Below are 20,195 nucleotides of genomic sequence, written 5' to 3'. Positions count from 1 at the left end.
TGTTCAAAATGTTCGTAAAATTAGAGCTGCAAGCCCAATCTGTGTCTGCTGCATATTAAAGTTTACAAGTTTTCAACACAAAAAAATGTTGAAAAGCTGAATTCTGGAGCTGCATGAACTTTCAGAACCTTGTGAATTAAATCATGATCGTTTATTAAAAATTAACTGCCACACAAGAACAATAAGAAAAGTTGAACTCGGGCAGAAGTAACTCGAGAGGAGAAACTTGTGCAAGGGCAACTCCAACAGAAGCAACTCGAGCAGAGGCAACTCGAGCAGGGGAAAATAAAGCAGAAGAAAATCGAGGAGAGAAAACTCGACCAGAGGCAACTAGAGCAGAGTCAACTCGAGCAGAGGCAACTCGAGCAGAGGCAACTTGATCAGAGGCAACTCGAGCAGGAAAAAATCGGGTAAGGGAAATTAGAGCAGGGGAACTTGAGCATGAAAAACTCGAAAAGAGTCAAGTTGAGCTGGGACAAGTGCAGCAGAACCAGAGTAGATTTTGTTTGATAAATAGTAGTAAATTTTTATGAAATTGTAATTTATTCCATTATTACATAATTACTTAGTTTATAGTAACTTTGATTTTTTTAACAAACAAATGTTTTGTTACATTTAGAAATTGATGTAGTTGTATTTAAAAAGTCCCGAATTAATTTAAAATAAGACTTATAAGTTTGAGGATTACTTTTAATTATCAGCTACCACTAACAAAAATACCACGCGACGCCACTGGTACACAGTGTATAAAAGTATTTAAGTTAGTTAAGCGCTACTAAAAACTTTTCAAAACATATAATAAAATGTATATCTACTTAAATTTATTTTGTTATGTTTCTTTTACTACTCAAAGCTTCTGTGCACAATTAAAAAATAATCATCTACATTACTGTGCGCAGGAGATATATGTTTTTAGAAAAACTGTTTAGAAGTAATTTCATTAAATCAATAATACTCAAAGTAAAGTGGTAAGTTTTTTATTAAAACTATCTTAAAGAAATGAACATATTTCAAGAATAGTTATGGTATTTAGATTTTTTAAACTCTAGTATTAGATATTTGCTTTGTATTTTAAACCTAAAAAGTATAACTGTAAAGCAGTTACTTGGAAAACAAAAAAAACACAAATCTGTTTCAATATGTTTTGAGCTACGTTAAAGACTTGTTAATTTCATTGCGAGATACAGTAGATTTGTGATAACAACTTCAAAGAAACACAAAAATAGTAAAAAGAAAACAATCTAGTGTATTTTAACTTTAGACTTATAGTGCCTTTAAACATAAAGATTTTTTTTCTTTAACTAGTCTATTTATTTAGTTTCACAAGGTTATTAAGTAGTTAAACTTTAAGTGATCAAAGTTGATGCATTTTCTTTATTTTCTTTATAGGTTATTACCTCAAGCTATTGTGCTTTTAAATTAAATAATTTACTTGATATAGTATACAAAAGTTTTTAAATTTGTACGACAACATTAAAGTGACTTTCGACTGATTCGACATGTAGATAACTCTACACTCTTTATGTATAGTTTAACAAAAGCAAAATTATTATTTTTTTATTTCTATCTTAAATCACAAAACTGAAACCACTTAAAAACTAGCGATAAATAATCTAGTTAATTTTTATTTACTAATTTGATTAGTTAGCCTCGTTTTCTTATAGCGTGTACAGTATAACAGTGTTTTATTTTCTTTTTTTTAAGTTAGTAGTTTCATACTTAAATAAACAGCCACCAGCATAACGGTTCTTTGAATTAATTTTAACTTATAAAAATGTAAAAGTTTTATAAAAAAAAAAACAGAGCCAAATCAAAAGATGGAGGAAAGCGTCTCCGAGACAAATTAGATAAAATAGGGTTGAATTTGCCTGCAGGCCGTCGGAAAGCTGCGAATGTTACCCTGCTCACTTCATTAGTCGAAGGTTTTTACTTATTTTTTTACCTAAATTATTTAAATATATCCAAGGTATTGTTTCAAAAGTTAAACTATTAAACATTAATATGAGCTTTTTTTAAATAGCGCTTACACTCTTAACATTTTAAGTTACTAATCTAACTCTTACAAAGTTTAGTTGTAGAGTTTATAGTAAAGGTTTTAAACAAAATTTATACTGAGTTCAGTTAATATAATTTTACTCAAAAATTGACATTAAATAAGTAAACTCTACTTAATGGTATTAGGTTTGATCATAAGACTTCGATCATCAGGCCACAAGCCTTCGGCAGACTGAGACCAGTTTTGTCCTTATTAGATTCATTACTTAGCCACAGCATTAAAACCTGTATTAATCGTTCTACTTACAGTTTATGATGTTATAACATGAAGCAATGGTTTGCTGGTATTAATCGGTGACGTCAGCATTGTCTTTGGCCGTGCAATGTTTAATACATTACCGTCTACCGAAGGCTAGATCTGATCTGTAGTCTGATGATTGAATTGGTATAGTAAAACATTTTGTTAAATTTGAGCTTGTCTCAGAACATACAAAAGTTCGGACTAAAGCTCTGTAGACTTTCGCCAATGTTTTCGTTGATTCTACTTATTGATGAAACTGTATGTGGCAAATTAGTGAAGTAAAATATAAAATTGCCTTTTATAGTGGCCAAGATCGCTCTGATCTGGAAGTAGGAAACAAATTTTAGTATATTGCTATTTGTAAATAGTTTTTGAAATGTATGTTTAAAATCAATAATGTAGCCAAAGGTTAAACTAATTAATCATTTAAGCAAAATTGTTCACTTGGTTATGGAAAATAAATAAAAACTCTTTCTTTTTGTAAAAAGATTTTTTTTTCTTAAATTACTAATCATTCAAACAAAATATTGAAATATGTATATTGAGCTACAAAAAAAACTAATTAAATAATATTCGTTTAAGGTAATAAAAGAAAATTATCTTTCACAGTTGATTTTCTAATTTTACAGGCATCAAAACTTTATTCATAAAAAACTCTTAAATCGCCTTTTGCCAACTGGTATATCTTCAGTTGTAAACTAAATTTTAAAACTAGGTTTATGCTCTACATTCGTAAGAATTTTAGCTTTTCGACGACTACTTTAAAAAAAAGTTTATTTAGTTCTACTTTCGGGTCCACTGTATTACTTAAAAATTTTTATACGAAAAGAGCAAACGAACTAGTACTAAAATTTTAGATATTTAAAATTGTTAGAATCAAACACTTTAATATTAGAAAAACGCCAGTCAAAATCGTGCTGAAAAAATAGTTTTAATGTTGAAAAAACTCGTAAAGGTTACATTTTTTTTTTGAATACTTTATTTATTTAGAAAAAATATTCAAGATAAAAATACGGTTGGTATATAAAAAAACAAATTTAAATCAAGTATACTTTTTTTTTGTTAAGTGACTTAAAATTTAAGAAGCTCTCGTTAATAATTGTAGGTGTTATTGTATAGTTTAAATAAAGCAGAACGTTTTATCAAATACAATAATTTTTTTTGTTTCTAGTAGTCAGCCAGGTATTTAAGCAGTTTATTAATAATCATAAATCAAAAGATAGACTAAGGGTCAGCAGCTTTTCAAAAATCGCGGATCAATTTTTTAAAAAAAGTTGCTCGCACACGGCATTATATAAAAAAAGTATTTTTCTGGACGAAGTTAGTTCTAATTAGTTGTATTAATCAAAATAAAGATACTATCTTAAACCAAAAATGTTATAGAATAACCAATAGTAGAGCACTAGTATTAGTAATGTTTAAATCAACAGCCTAATTGTTTTCTTTTACACAGAAGCTTTTAAAGACTAACAAAATAATTGAATAAAATAATAACGCAATAATGCCTACCAGCTTTAATTCAAAACGTGTATGTTTTTATTTATGTTTTGTTTTTTATCTAACTTAATAAAGGTCGGGCTTACTTTAGGAAGCCAGTATACAACTGTATCATATAAAATGTTCTGTTTCATATAAACTATATACTTAACGTTTATTACATTACGTCATATTGTTTTAGTTACTTTTTGTACTTATTCTTTAGCCTTGCACTGTGTCCATTTAAGTACTGGAAGCGGAAAGGCGAAACTTAAGTCTATTTGTAATCGTTTACATAATGTACTGTACATAAACATAAATATGTATTGCATAATGTTTTTATATATTTCTAAAGTAGTAATTTGATAATAAGAAAACTGCATTAGCATAGAGTGAATGAAGTTTTTTTATGCTTGAGCTCACAATTATCAATTTTAATAGGAGAAGCTGTTCATCTTGCAAGAGATTTTGGCTTTGTTTGTGAGACAGAATTTCCTGCTAAACCACTAGCAGAGTTTGTTTGCAAGCAACATTCTGATCCTGACATTTTACATACAAGAAAAAACATGATACTTGCTACAAAGTATGTAAACTGTATTGTAATACTTTTACGATATTAACACAACTAAAATCAAAAGTAGTCTTAGAATAATTATTGTTCTTAAATTATACTTTTTAATAACTTTAAGCAGTAACTTTAATCAATGTAAATTTTTATTAATGGCTATACTTTGTTTTTTTTTAAGTATAAACCAAAAAATTAAACATCGCTAAATAATCTGTTAGGCCTTTTTCAACGATTTTTACAATTATTTTGAAAAGCAGATTTTATAACTTTATGAAGTACAAAAATATTATAAAGATCTAAAAAACAAAATGTAGCAAAACTAAAATGCATAAATAATGTTTAAACGTTTTAAAAACTGTTAAGTAAATTACAGTGTTTTCTCGCTTATCCGTTCATCGATTATCTGGTTCCTCGATAATCCGGTAGGCTTCAGTCAAAAGTTAGACTTATTTAATTCAGCTAAAATCAATGTTTTACTTTAGATACATGTCTAATTTGATTTCAATGACTAAGAAAATAATTTATAGTTATGTAATAATTTTAAAAAGACTTAATACTACAAATCATAGTTTTCGCTCTATAACAATATAACTATTTAAAATACAAAATTAAGCGTTTGCTAATAAAGATCCTAGCGATACAAGTTCACTTGATGTATAACAATAACAAATCTAAACAGTATTCTTTCTTTATTATACTAACACATGTTTTTGTGTGTTAACGTGTTAATACACTTCAACGGAGCTCTGTAAACAAATAAATACTGTAAGGATAGAATAGAAGCTGAAGTAGGTATATATTTGTGTTTATATAAAATAAAAGTAACTACTATAGATTATTATCGATTAGTGGTTAATAATAGATACAGCACATAATGTTATATCCAATTGTTATAAAACTATATAATATTTGACTATATTAATAGCTAATTCAGACTTATTATTTACAAATGTTATATAGTTTATATACCTTTACAACAATCAGATTTAATATTATGTAATGTATCTATTATTAGGCATTAGTCTACAATAATCTCGAGTACTTATTTTTATCTTTTATAAACAGATATATATACCTACTTTAGCTTCTATTCTATTCTACAGTATTTATTTTTTACAGAGCTCCGTTGAAGTGTATTAACACGTTAACACACAGAAAAATGTGTTAGTGTAATAAAGAAAAAATACTGTTTAAATTTGTTATTATTAGAAAAAATATAAGAATATTAAACCAAAGGCTACTCAGAACATCAAATTTTCAATTGCGTTGAAACTGGATTGTACTTTAGAATGTTGCCAGGAAATATTTTAGCATTAGAACATAACCAGCCGGATTGAATAAAATAGAAAAAGCTAGGTTGACAACAAATGTCTGTTCAAATGACAGTGGAACACTAAAGTTACCTTTATTGTTAAGTCGTAGAGCGAAAATATTGTTCCGCAGTTATTTAATTTTCCATTCTCTTACGCTGAAGCCACGCAAAAAATAAATTATAATTTAAGATTGTATAATTTTAGCACAATTTTCAGATACAATATTACCTTAAAACATAAAAAAAGATTCCAACCAAATATCATTATAGTTATACAAAGCACATAGAATAATACAGTATTATTTTAAATTTAAAAATTAAATTACTGTAAAATTATTATCTAATTTAAATACATATTTCAGATACAAAACTATATTTTTAAAAATAAAATGTTTAAAAATAATACAACTAAAACACTTTACAAAATTCAACGGTCATACTTATGAACGAGTCAAAAAACTTACTTAAGTATTTAATTAGCTTTAATATATGATTACAATTATGACAAAAGTTAAATTGTTAAAAAGTTTATTACTTAACAATTGTTTCACGCTAGTGCGATGATCACAAGTAAAAGTAAACAAAAATATATGATTAATTAGTATAAATAGTTTAGCTTAAGAAAATTCTTTATGAAAAAGGATTTAGATTAATAAGTAGTTGTAATTAAGATAAGGGGTTGTAAATAAGACTATAAAGAAAATATAGTTAGATACAATGGTTAAATTCATGATTAACGGATATGAAATATATTTGTAAAAATTAAAAGGACTATAGCTTTTGATGACTTTACATGTCTGATACCCTATCCTATAGTCTAAAAAAATGCTGTTATGCATATAAAGTATAGAACTATTTTAAATAAAAAAACAACTTTTTTCGAATTTGCTTACAATTTTTGATGCTAAGTACACCAACTATCAAAGCAAAATAAAGTAAAGTTTATTGAGTGAAGTCTTATAAATTTTACAAATAAATTATGAAGTATTAAACAAAATTAATTTAGCTACTCATTTATTTTATAACTTGTATACAAACATTTAAAATCATTAGTTTTTGATAGTTTTAAATAAATATTTTGATTATGAAGACAGAGGTTGTTTTTTTTTTTGTTTAGCGATAACTTACTTTAAATTTTCTCGGTTCCAAATTTCTCTAAGCTCCAAAGTTTCACGTTTTTGTATGGACAAGCAACGTATCTCCCATTTCAAAATGTTTCCCTTAGTTTTATATTCCAAGTCTCATATGAAATTGGACATTTTTTTGCTGTTGAACCTTGATTTACGAGCGTGATTTTGGCTTGAATGGCTTTTTTTGTAATTTAATTTTTAGCCAAACTTAAAAACCAATTATTTTTAATTTTTTTAATGCTAACTTGAAACTTTTATTTAATTCTAAAGAACGTTCTTTTTTTTAGCTTTTCTAAATAATTTTCATCGAATTGGGGTTTTAGTTTTGTAGTGGGGCCCTTTGAAAATTTAATGTTTTTTAGCATTTTTTACTTTACATTATTTTTCTCCAAAAATTTTTTTTTTCAAATTTTTTTATTATTAACATACTTATTAAATAGAGTTTTGAGACGTTATTAATTTTTTTTTTCAAAAAAATTATTTTATAATATATGCTTAAATAAATTTTTCAGAAAAGTTCCAAGTATGCACGTTTTTGGCTCTTTTTTTACATGGTTTTATAACAAAAGTAAATTATTTTTTAAATATATTTTATTATTAACAGACTTGTATAATTATATTTTATAACGTTATTAAATTTTTTTAAGCTTATTATTACTTTTCAAGTATATAACCCATACAAGTTTTACCTGAATTTTTTGTTTACGTAATTTGAGGGATTTCTTGATCAAATACTAAGAGTTTAGGTAAAACTTAAATGGGTCATATATTTGAAAAATAATAATAAGTTGGGAAAGAATTAAATAACGTTATAAAACTTGATTATAAGTCTGTTGAAAATAAAAATTATTTAAAAAATAATTTACTTTAGCTGTAAAACCATGTAAAAAAAGAATCTAAAACGTGCAAATTTGGAAATTTTCTTAAAAATTTATTTAAAGATAATAATTTCTTTAAAATTATTTCTGGAAAAAGACAATGTAAAGTAAAAAATGCTAAAAAGCATATATTATAAAAAAAAAAATTTAAAAAAAAAAATTAATAACGTCTTAAATTCAATTTAATAAGTATGTTAATAATAAAAAAATTTGAAAAAAAAGTTTTTGGAGAAAAACAATGTAAAGTAAAAATGCTAAAAAACATTAATTTTCTAAAGGGGCACCACTACAAAAATATGTTATAAAATTTTTTTTGAAAAAAAAAAAAATAACGTCTTAAAACTCAATTTAATAAGTATGTTAATAATAAAAAATAAAAAATAAAAAAAAATTGGAGAAAAACAATGTAAAGTAAAAAATGCTAAAAAACATTAATTTTTTAAAGGGGCCCCACTACAAAAATAAAACCCCGATTCGATGAAAATTATTGTGAAAAGGTAAACAAAAGACGTTATTTAGAATTAAAAAAAAGTTCCAAGTTAGCATTAAAGAAACTAAAATTAATTGGTTTTAAAGTTAGGTTAAAAAATGAAATTACAAAAAAAGCCATTCAAGCCAAGTTCAAGCTCGTCCTTGATTTATGGTTGCCGTCTCAACTTTTTAATGTTATGCTATTTGATATTTCGTTTCTGCAGTTGCAGTTTTTTTCTTATATTTAAATGTTTCGATTTTTTAACTTTTAATTGTTGTAACTGTGATTTTTTTATTTTTTGTTGCAACTGTACGATATTTTTATTTGTTTGTGCTAAATACTTTGTTGTGTATGGGTGGTTTAAGTTAACTGTTGGTTAACTCATTTTATAAATTATATAACTGTGGCCACTCTTAGGGAAAAAAAGTGGTTTGATATACTGTTTTCTTTTTCTTTATATTTTAAACTTGTTTTTTGGTTTTCAAATATAATAGATCGAACTTAGCGGATTTAAGGGCTCTTTGGTAATTTTGTTTTATACGGTTAAAGGATTCGTCATTCGTTACTTGTTATAAGTGGGAAAGGGTCAAAACTGCACGAAGATAAAATTGCACGAGGTTACTAAATTACACGGGGGAACTAAAGTGCACGAGAACAAAATGGCACGAAGATACTTTTGCTCGAAGACTAATTTGCACGAGGGCACAAAATTGCACAAAGACTATTTTGCACATAGGATAAATTTTGCACGAGTTACAATATTGCACGGAGGGTCATTTTTTCACGATAGTAAAAAAAATAAAAAATAAGAATAAAAAACAGAAAAAATTAACTAACAGATAAATTTATAATATAACAAAAAAAAAGATTACTGAAAGTAAGGGTTAGGGATAACAGTTATAGTAAAAATATGTAAAAAAAAAAAGAAATAAAAAAAGATAAAATAAAAATAAGTTACCGACCGAGGGAAAGGGTTAAGGGTAAAAGTGATAATAAAAAAAAATAAAAAATAAATTAAAAAAAAAAAAAAATAATAATAATAAGTTACCCACCGAGGGTAAGGGTTAGGGGTAACAGTGATAAAAAAAAAACAAATTAAAAAAAATAAATTAAATTCATAAAAAATTAAAATAGTAAATTAAAAAAAAATCAACCCGTGCAAAAATGTCTCCGTGCAAAATTGTCTTCTCGTGCAAAAGTTTCTTCGTACAAAAGTGACCCATCGTGCAAAAGTGTCTTTGTGCAAGTTTGTTTTCTTGTGCAAAAGTATCTTCGTGCATTTTTGTGCCCTCGTACAATTTTGTCCCCTCGTGCAAATTCGACAGCTACCCGTTATAAGTAGTTCTTTTAAGATTTGTCGCGGTTAATTTGATTCGTTGCTTACAAAAACTATGTCTGAATTTGGTTTCTAAATGAAATATATACACTATTGAGAATGTTTAGTTCAATGTCTAGAAAATCGGTTTTTAATAACCCTGATCTACCGTTATTTTAAAACCTCAATTATTAAATAAATTACTTAATGCTTTCGATTATTTCCGCACTCAATTTACTTTTTACATAATGGCTAATTTAAATATTCTAAAAAAACAGTAATGTAATGAAGAGATACTAAATCACTTAAAACATAAAATAGATATTCATCAAAAATATTCTATATGTTTAACTAAAGCTACACATAAAAAAAATTAAATGTATAAACAACTTGTTATATACTTTGTAACTCCTAAATTTTATTTTAGTAAATGATCTATTGAATAGCTAAATTTAATATGCTAATGCTGATGTTGGTGAAATTTATGAAAAGTTATATTTAGCTTTTAATGATTTTCAGAATGTTTTAAAAATTACTTATCAACAACAAAAAAAATATGTCAGACCTAAAATGCAAGCTACTATTACAGGCATGTTTTCCAAAGCTTCTACTTAAAAGTAACTTTAAGTGTTTATTGTTTTCTTTTTAAAATTAATTTTAAACATTGCCTCCTAAACATTTTTATATTCATATTACTTGAGATTTTTAGATATGAACTGTTTTTTATTTTCAATTTTTTTTTTTTGATTTCATTGCATTTTTATTAGCATTTTTGAATGTTTTCTTTTTGTTTTTTGTTTAATTTGATTAAATGTTTCATTAAAAAAGTTTTTTCATTAATATTTAATTAAATTGATAGAGGTTTTTATAGTATTTTCTTTAAATACAAGTTTGCTTTTTGAACACAACGTTTTTTGGATAAAAAGTGCGAACTGAGGGGGAAGTAAAAACTCAAGAGAACGATTAAAATTTTAAATAACTATTGTATTTTTGAAGTCTTATTTCATTGTGTTTAATATATTTTGTCATATTTTACAGTTTTATATTGTTTACTAACTTGTGCAAAGCATATTTATATTCGACTAACCTTACGTCCGGCGATTATGTACTTTTTGCTCGGAAATATTCCTCTAGTGGTGTTTTTTTTTTTACTCTTGGTCGAGTTTTTGGATCTTAAAAAAAAACTCGCACGCCATCTTATTCTCTCTCGCACATCTTAGACATACACTGTTTCTCACAGCGGTACAATTTTCATAGAGTAACTGAACTTTATTAATTTCAAATGTTCAAGTTATGTTGAATTACAGTTTGTTCATTTTCAAGAGGCTATACTTTGTTAGTTTACTTAAATATTTTAAACAAATTAGAAAACATTTTTCTTTATTAAAATATTAAGCTCTGCAATAAATATTACATAGAAGCTCTCTTACTATAGCTGATTAAAAAAAACAATGTATAAAAAACTTAGTTATGTCCCATTAACTAACCTTTAAAAAAAATACATATTTTAATTGTAAATAATGAAATTCACCACACGACTAGCAACAACAGCATCCGAGACGACCTAAGACCGGTTTTTAACATCTCAACTTTGTTGATTGTTACCGAAATGAATACTGGTTAAATTGTAATTAGTTTATCTGAAGTCTAATTAAAAAAGTCATGAAAAGTTGTCAAAAGTAATACTTTAACGATTGAATCATGTAATTTAAGTGCATTACCAGAACGGTCCTAGCTAAATTATCTATGTTGTTTAAGGTAATTTAAATTCTGCATTGACAGAAAAATAAACAGCCTTTGTTTTGACTTTTTAAAAAACAATTTTCATGTTATTTAAGAATCATTACTCAAAAATGATTATGTAAAAGTTTAAACAAAGGCAATTTTTTTTTAGTGTTATGTTTCACTTTAAAATGTTATATAAAAAAACTACATTTGGTTTTTTTTATAAAGTTTGGATATGCTAATTTTTCTTAAAACTTATTAAAAATACTTGTATTACTAATGAGCTAAAATGTCTTTGCTACTTTTGTTAAGCAACACAAATTAATGGACAAGTAAAAATTGGTTAAGAACACATTGAGATAACTGTCTCAACTTTTTAAACAGAAACACTTAGCAAGAAATCTTTCACTTATTAGAAAAAATAATTTATATTTAAATAGAATCTTAAGTTCTATAAGAAGTTTGATACTTTCTACGAGAAGTAAAATAAATGTGATCAGGATATGTTTCAGGGGCGTGTCCAGACTTATTTTTTTGGGATAGCACTTTTTTTCTCTAAAGTATTTTCTGCAATATCTTTTCATTTTACTTTTAGGAAAATGACTTAACTGTCTAATATTACGTTAGATCATTTGTTTAATATAATGTAGATAAAGTATGTATATATAAAACTAATATCAGTATAATATAAAACTAATATTATAATATTAGTGAAACATTTAAATTCCGAGCTAACTGTTTGTTAATAAAGATCTTAGCAAAGCAAGTTTGCTGGAATATATAAATAAAGCAATTTGCGCAGTATCTTTTCTTTACTGAACTTACATACTTTTCTGTTTTAACACACAGAAACACATGTCAATTCAATAAAGAAAAAGTAATGCGTAATTTTTTTGTTATTGTTATATTCAATCTAATTAATCTTTATTTGTATAAACTTTATTTTATACAGTTTATTTTGTAAAGAGTATTTCGCTCAATTTTATTTTATGAAAAGTTACCTTTTAGTAAAGGATTAACATTATAAAACAATTAAAACTGTAACAAAATGATTATGAATTAAATCTAAATCATTCAAAATTTATAAGTAATACTTTAGATAGTGTATTTTAGAATTTTTGAGAAAAGTTTGAATTTAATTTCCTTCGCACTCTTTTTTAATAAAATTAATTGGTTTTAAGTATTTTAGTTTATAGAAGTTGAACTATTACTTGAAAAATAATAGTTAAACTTTAAAAACGAAATAAAATATCTTTGACTGATAATTAAATGTGTGGCCTGATGGTGTAGGTTTTAATGATGGTTTTGAAAACTCTCTGAGTTAAAAATTTCAAGACACAAACCCATTGATTGACACATGTACAAAAGAAAATATATATGCAAAAATAATAATCACGAAATAAACAGTATTCTTTCTTTATCAAACTAACACTTGTTTCTGTGTGTTAACAAACTTCAACGGAACTCTGTAAAAATTTTTATACTGTACTGTACTCCGTTGTAATAAACACTGTACAATGCTCCGTTGAAGTGTGTTAACTTATTAACACACAGAAACATGTGTTAGTTTAATAAAGAAAGAGTATTGCTTAATATGGCTTTTATAATATTTTCTTTAATATTGATATTTACTCTAGAAAAGTTGTTTCGTTAAGATATTTATTAGCAAACCATTAACTTTAAATTTTGAATAGTTATGTAACAAGTATTAACTTAGATAAAATTTGAAAGAAAATATTGAATTTTACTATATTAATGTCGTAGTCAAGTTATTAAAATGACACGGTCAGTTTTTAGTGAGCTATAAGAATCAAAACTTAAAAAGTTCTTGTGTATTTGTCTAACTTGCAACATTCAACTCCATTTTCAACTGCTTATAGTTTAAAATAACAAAGTTTGCTTCAAACTATTTTTTTTATACAATCAATAAAGTGAACTTAAACTTTTGTAATTACATCAAATATTTTTGAAGTGAAATTGTACTACTAGTTCAAAGACAATGCATAATCATCAGTTATTTACATTGAATAGTATTTTATAATCTAAACTTTAAGTACCTTAGTAAAATAAATCCTTAAAAAAAGCTATTTTAAAATATTTTTTTTATTATTACATAAAAATATTTTTTAATTTTCAGCTGATTTCCAGTGATGCACAAACAGTATATTAAACTTTCTACTTTTCTCTGTAATAGATTCAACATTTATTTATTTCATAGTTAAAAAAAAACCATATCTATAGACAACGTTTTTAACGAATAATCTAAGCTTCTTCTTTTTTATTTCTTTTTTTTAGGGGACACACAGGAAACCAGTCAAAACATGCTTCTAATATGTTTAACAAGGAACGAATTTAAACTTGATAAAACATACTTTCAAAAAAGAAAACTTAATAAAATATTATAAACTATGGCTTATTAATGTTTAGTTTTTTTTAATTCATGATAACACTATAAAAAAAAAAAAAAATTCCAGATCTAAAGGTAACTAAAGGTTCTCGGTTTATGATATCATACATTTTATCATGAAAAAGAAACACTCTTAATGGAAAATAACAAATTTCTCTAATAAAATATTTTTTTTTGTTTCTTGTAGTTTCTTAAACTTAACCAATTCAATAAAAGGATCATTATCCAATTTATTATTTTTAATTGTTTCATGTTTGATCTGTCACATTTAGATGGCACCAGTTTTTAAATATCGTCCTCGTTGTATAACATGTCCTCACATATTTTTTCATCTCCTATTATATCATAATAAAGATCATCTGGACTTATACCTTCAATTAATTTAACACCTATCTCTTTGCGTTTGTCTTTGCTTATAAATCTACAATTAATGACCCTTTTCAGGTGAAGTATGGGACCTGATTGTTTTATAGTGAAGTGTAGTATACTTTTTTTATTTAAAATATCATTATCTAAAGTAAAGTGGTAAGTTGCTGGACAGTTTGGAAACGAACATTTAAATTTTAATACTACAAAGGGTTTAGTAACTTTAATGTTTTTATACTTATCAACTAAGATGCAAACAGAGTTAATAGTTGTAAATTTTTTAAATACATTATTTCTTAAGTTGTTGTTAAAGTTATTTTAATTATCAAATATATCTAAGTAATTGAAATTAAAAGAGACTTTTATAGGAAGATTTAAATCAGGGCCCTTGTAGTGTGTTGCAAAAAAAAAGGTTGATTTCCTTTTGATTGCGCATAAAAATAATTCACACCTATTTCTAATTCTATTTACTTTGTATTTAATCCTAGCAACAGATTTACTGAATTTAAATACTTTAAATTTTAAAACCTATTTACCTTAACAACTCTGCTTTAGGAGTTATTTCAATTTTATGGTAGTAGTTTATGGCAATAAGAGCCTCACAAAAACTTTCTACTGATATCTTTTGTCGGTATGTTTCCTGTTTATATAAAGAATTCGTATTAGAATGACTAGTTTATAAGGCAAATTTATGGTATAGTAGCTGTATTTTATTTCAATTTGACTTTAAGAAAGTAACAATTTATATCAGATAACAGCTAATATTGAATTGCCAACAATTTTGACACTATCAACAAAATTAGGGGAATTACCTAAACAGTAACAGTCTTTAAATGAGGGTATTCTAGTTCTAATGATGCATAGTTTACTAAAACTTGCATAGGTCATGTCCTACATAAAAATTAGTTAAATTAAGAAAAAAAAAGCTATGAATGATTTTATAAAAAAATTATTAAAATGATTAAAAAAAAAATATTTAATAAGGTTGTTATTATTAGCCACAAATAAGAGCTAAATTTTACAAAAAATTTGGAATTCTGAAATAAGGCCAAATAGTACAAAATATTGACAGTTGGATAAAAAATTGTTGTACAGCATTTATTCTTTAATAAGTATGAATATTAAATAATAAAATATAGCTTATAGCTTAGTAAAAATTGATAACAAAATTCTTTTTTTTTCTAAGGGGGCCCACACTAAAAGTCAAACCCCAATACAATGGATTTTTTTATAATTAAAGACAAAGGACCGTTCTCTAAAATAAAAAAAAAGGTTTTGTTTAGCTATTAAGATAAGGAAAATAATTGGGTCTAAAGTTTGGAAATTTCTAAAAACTCTTGAAAAACGTTACCAAGCTAAATTCACACTCATATAAATAAGAACTGTAAACTAAAACTCTAAAAATTTCCTAAAACAGAACTTGGTAATGAAAGTTTTGTATTCTTTATTTTAGTCGTTTGTTGAAGCTATTGCTTAAAACATTGTTTAAATTTATTTTTACTTTATTTTTTTTATCCCCCTTATTCTACAAAATCTAAGTTACTCCTAGCTGCGTCTTTATAAAAACTATACTTTGTATTTTTTTGGTATGTTCTCTTCATGAAGTTTTTTATAGTGCATAATTAATGCGAAATGGTCATCTAGATTACAATTTTATCTATCTATGTCATTTTTCTAAATGTTTATATGCGTGTTCCATCTTTCTGCAAAACTATTCATTCTTTGACCATTGTATATATTAAATGTTGCAGCATATATCCCGTAATCTTTGTATTCAAAATATTTTTTTCTTTTCTCGGTTTTTTAAATAGTTTTAAAACAATTTATATAAACTGTCCGATTGTTATCGAAAAGGGCAGACTACCTGCACTGCGCACCATTCATCCTAGCTTAATGGTTAAAAAGAATTACAATGAGTCTTAGACTATCACTTCTTGTGTGAAATATAAAAAGCTCTAATTTTAAAGAGTATTTAGTTAACTCATACTCACATGTATTAAACAAAATTAGATATTTAATTAAAAAAACATGCATATTATAATTGATATTTTATTATCATGCAAAAGTTTCATCTTTTAGCTTCGTCTAACAATAATTAAAAACAAAAAAATATAGATTCTAATAATAAAATTAAGTGAGTTATTATGAAATACTACTCAACTACAATTTATTTGTTAACAAAAATAAAAGTATATACAACATCTTTAAGTACAAACTTTTAAAGGTAAAAGTAGTATACAATATTAGCTAAGTATAAAAGTACCAAAAAACATTTAATTTTAGTTATCTACTTTCTTAAAACTTAGTTTGTAAGTAAATATAAAACAATATGAAGAAAATACATAGTTTTTAATTACTCCACAGTTTACACGAAAAAATTTAATAAGATTCAGTTTTTAATAGTTTATTACTTTAAGGCAAATAGTAAAAGAAGTACAGGATTTGCTAGCCCAGGACAGATCACCAATAGGCAATACTACACCAACACCAATATTAGAAGATGCAGTACAGTCACCCATGACACATTTTAGCTCAACTACGCATGGATTTGGCACTCCTGCAATTTGCGCCGCCCTCGTTGCTTTACAGGTTAGTTAGTAGTATTAAGTACTAAGTATATTTCTATATATCCTAAACTTTAGCATTCGTAAAAACAGGTAAGCCGTACTCCGGGGTCAAAAAACAACTCCAATTAACTATTGTTTCAGACAAAGCTATACTTCAATTTTCAAATACAAAAAAGCTAAACAATAGCCCTTAAATAGCTGTCTAATGAAACAATAACCAAAACACTTTAGTTGCAAAGCTTTCGTCCTTTATTAGACATTTTCAATGCAAAAATACGGCTTATTCAATATATTTGAATGAGCTTTAGCATTCGTGTTTATAAAATTTTCTGTTTACATAAATCCTAAATAATTTAAACATATTTCTTAACTTAAGGCACAGTAAAGTAGCTATGAAGTCTAAAATATTTTTCAAATGTTACTGTTCATTTTATTCTTTTTTTATCAAACTAATTTAATAGAGAAAATAAGAATACAATGTTGTTTAGCTGTACCTGACTGAAATGCTAAGATTTCAAGAAAAAAAGCCATACAATGTTGTATCGCAGCTCACACAAAACAATGTTCAAATTCAAAGCTCTAGCGTGCAACAACAATCCGGAAGCCTTGCAGATTCACATGGCGATGTACTGAGGCCTCCAAGAGCAGATTCACAAATAGACGTACTAAGAATGAGTATGTCATGTAGCCAGCTTCCTACACAGGCATCTGGCAATGAACTAGAAAGATCTTCTTAATAAAAAATATAATTATAATAGTTGAATAAAAGTAAACGAGAAATTTTTCTTTCAAAGCCTATATACACTTTGCAAAAAGTTTAATTAGTCATACTATGTACTTATTTTTATGACATTTTTACCTTTTCTTAAACTTTATTTTCTACTAAAATTTGCTATTTTTTTCGCAGATATTTTTTAACACTTAATTCTTATAAAAATAAAGATGCATTTAGTTGTCCATTTCTTTACTACAAAGGTATATGTTTATTCAAGGTAAAAATACTTTTGGTTTCCTAACTAATTATCAAAACCCAAATTAAATAAACTTTGGTATCTTTATCACTGCATATAACATAAGTTATCGAGAGAAAAAGTTTAATCAAAATCAATATTACTCTAATTAAGATATGAAAATACTATAACTCAGAGGATTATATATAAAATATAACTTCTATATGAAGCTTATAGACTGGGTCTTTATATCATTTAGAAATTCATTTTAAAACCACTTGTAACAAAGTATAAGCATTCGGCATTAAAAAAAAATGTTTATACTCTTAGCTTTTTTTTTTATCTCTTTTCAAAAGCTTTATTTTAAATTAAAGATAAATCGTAAAGCTTTAAGTTTAAAATATATTTTTTTTAAATTGCGAAGTCATTTAGTAATTTTATGTTGTAAATGATTAACATAAATTATAAACAGCTATAAGTGCCTTTCAGCCATTGACTGTAAGCTTTTATATAATCTTTTAGGCCATTTTTTTATGATAAATACCGTTCAAGTCTTTTAATTAGTTATTAAAATATAACTTTTATATTAAATTTTTTTTTATAGTTAAGAAACAATGTTTAATACAGACTTTTACCTTTGTACAAATTTATTAAAAATTTCAGATAACCTCATTTAACATTCAAAATGTTTTTAAAATATTTTACTAAACAACGTTCTTTGAAAGAATATTTGACTGTTTTACTGTATACTTTACATATAAAACTCAACTTTTGTTACTAACATAAATACTATAGTAAAAGCTTTAATTCAGCTATAAAATTTCGATAAGTTTAAATTTTGTTTATACTACCAAGATTAATAACGAATGAGTTTTATAAATAAAATAATAATCGTTAGGACGTTATAATTTACTAGGTAAAAACTCTAAACTTTGAAGTTGATAACAGTGTTTACAGAAAATAAGTTTCTTAATACAGTTAAGTGTTGTAAAATTTTTGAGCCTGTAAGTTTGTATGATTTAATGAATTTTAAACTTTTTACTCAAAATTTTTTACCTTATAACAAATGAGTTTTTCTATTGTCATACTTAATTTGCATATTGTTTTTACCTGGAAAGTTCAAATGAAACAGTTTTGTTTGTAAGTTTTACTTAGCAATGGAAAAGTTGTCTTTTTATAAATGTTACTAATTTGGTTTCTCCTGATAAACAAAAAATTAAGAAAAAATGTTAAGAATTTTTAGACTAATATTTTAAATATCTTTGATGCGCTATGTAATTTTTACAATTTTTAAGCTTTGTTTTCTAGTTATAATAATTTTTTATATTTCTGTTGTAATTTAATAACGTTAGTAACAATAATAGGCCAGCTATCAGCCAAATTGACTATTTGTGCTGTGCTAAAATAGTTTCGTTTTAAAAACACAAAGACAAACAAATTACGTAACGATACGATAAAGAAAAATGTAAGTGGAATAAACAGAAAAAATAACTCATTCTGATTTCTTCGTCTACAGTAGACTGTCGCTTAACTACGCACTTTTTTTGGTATGTACCCACCTTAAGTACGCACTTTTCCAGAAAGGTAAAAAAGAATTCCAACTTTTTTATTCAAAAACTTTTAGAATATCTGCAAAAGAAAGGTTAATTTAAATGTGACATACTACAAAACAGTGGTCGGCACGGTGTTTCGAATCCGTGAATCTCCAAATTAAAATTCTGTGCACCCCACTTCGCACTTATTAGCGCCGCTAGTGTTCAAAAATGTGTAAACAATCTGACGTTGTTAAAAGTTCTGAATGTTACAATCTTAAAATACAAAATAGGTCTTACTAATAATACTACTAATAATACAGAGTCTTAATATATGTCGTGCTTTATGCACAACGATGGCTAAACTAAGCACAATATAATACGATAATGCAAATAAAAATCGAGATCTTATAAAATGAAAATGATAAAAAGTTCTTATAATCAATTTTGTGTCTCTCGCAAGGTCTTTTGGCTTAACTGAGCGTAATAACAAACATTGTTAAAGTTTTATTGTGTGTTGATTTGATAAACAATCGTCTAACGCCCTCTGGCGGTAATTTAAAAAAGAACAAAATGCATGTTTTGTTACAGAGTTGTAGATGAAGAGCAAAAAAAAAAGGTTTTAGGGGTTTTTTAAGGTAGTTTAAAAATTTACACTAGATGTTCTTGAGTTGCAGATGAAGATTAAAAACAAAAAAAAAAGGTAGTTTATGAGTAACCTTGTTGAAGGGGGCCATGGCTTTTTTAATTTCTTTAAAGGGGTCATTTGCAAAAAAAAGTTTGGGAAACCCTGCATTAGAGCAATGAAACTCTAGAAACTTGTTCCATGTGCGTAGAATTACGTAATATAAATATTTAACTTTCTACTATAAAAAATAAAATTATTACGGTACCCCGAAAAATACCAAAAGTAATAATAAAAACCTAATAAACATACTTTAAAACCGCTCGTAGTTACATTAGAGCAATGAAACTCCGGAACCAAACAAACTACTTTATTAATGTACACAAATAAATTACTGTATGATTATGCTGAAGAAACATTGGTACAAAAACAAATTTCAAGATTTTGCAATAAGTTTTTTAACAACTTTCTGTATAAAATTTACTTTGAAAAAAAGTAAGAACATATAGATATGCAATAAATATTAAAGCAAAATGAACTTAAAAAAACACTAATATTAGTTCACACGAACAATGA

General features: G+C 25.7%; 1 protein-coding gene across 2 annotated transcripts in view; it reads left to right on the top strand.

Annotated features, from left to right (window-relative positions):
- The window catches only part of LOC145833713 (uncharacterized), a 47,886-nt gene extending 30,411 nt beyond the window's left edge, over nt 1-17,475 (top strand). The window contains exons 9-12 of one of the 2 annotated variants that reach the window (XM_082940865.1): nt 1,804-1,922; nt 4,214-4,355; nt 16,363-16,534; nt 17,001-17,475. In XM_082940865.1, coding sequence (XP_082796991.1) covers nt 1,804-1,922; nt 4,214-4,355; nt 16,363-16,534; nt 17,001-17,249 — 682 coding nt within the window. In that variant the 3' untranslated portion in view covers nt 17,250-17,475. Of the gene's footprint in view, nt 1-1,803; nt 1,923-4,213; nt 4,356-16,362; nt 16,535-16,602; nt 16,703-17,000 lie in introns of those variants that run through there. The other variant, XM_082940866.1, reaches the window with a different exon arrangement.
- The last annotated feature ends 2,720 nt before the right edge of the window (nt 17,476-20,195 follow it).

Source organism: Thalia democratica, chromosome 4 (assembly GCF_965202585.1).
Source record: "Thalia democratica chromosome 4, ktThaDemo2.hap1.1, whole genome shotgun sequence".
Lineage (NCBI taxonomy): Eukaryota > Metazoa > Chordata > Thaliacea > Salpida > Salpidae > Thalia > Thalia democratica.
The sequence above is the reverse complement of the archived record's forward strand: the minus strand, read 5'-3'. Positions and strand labels throughout refer to the sequence as shown.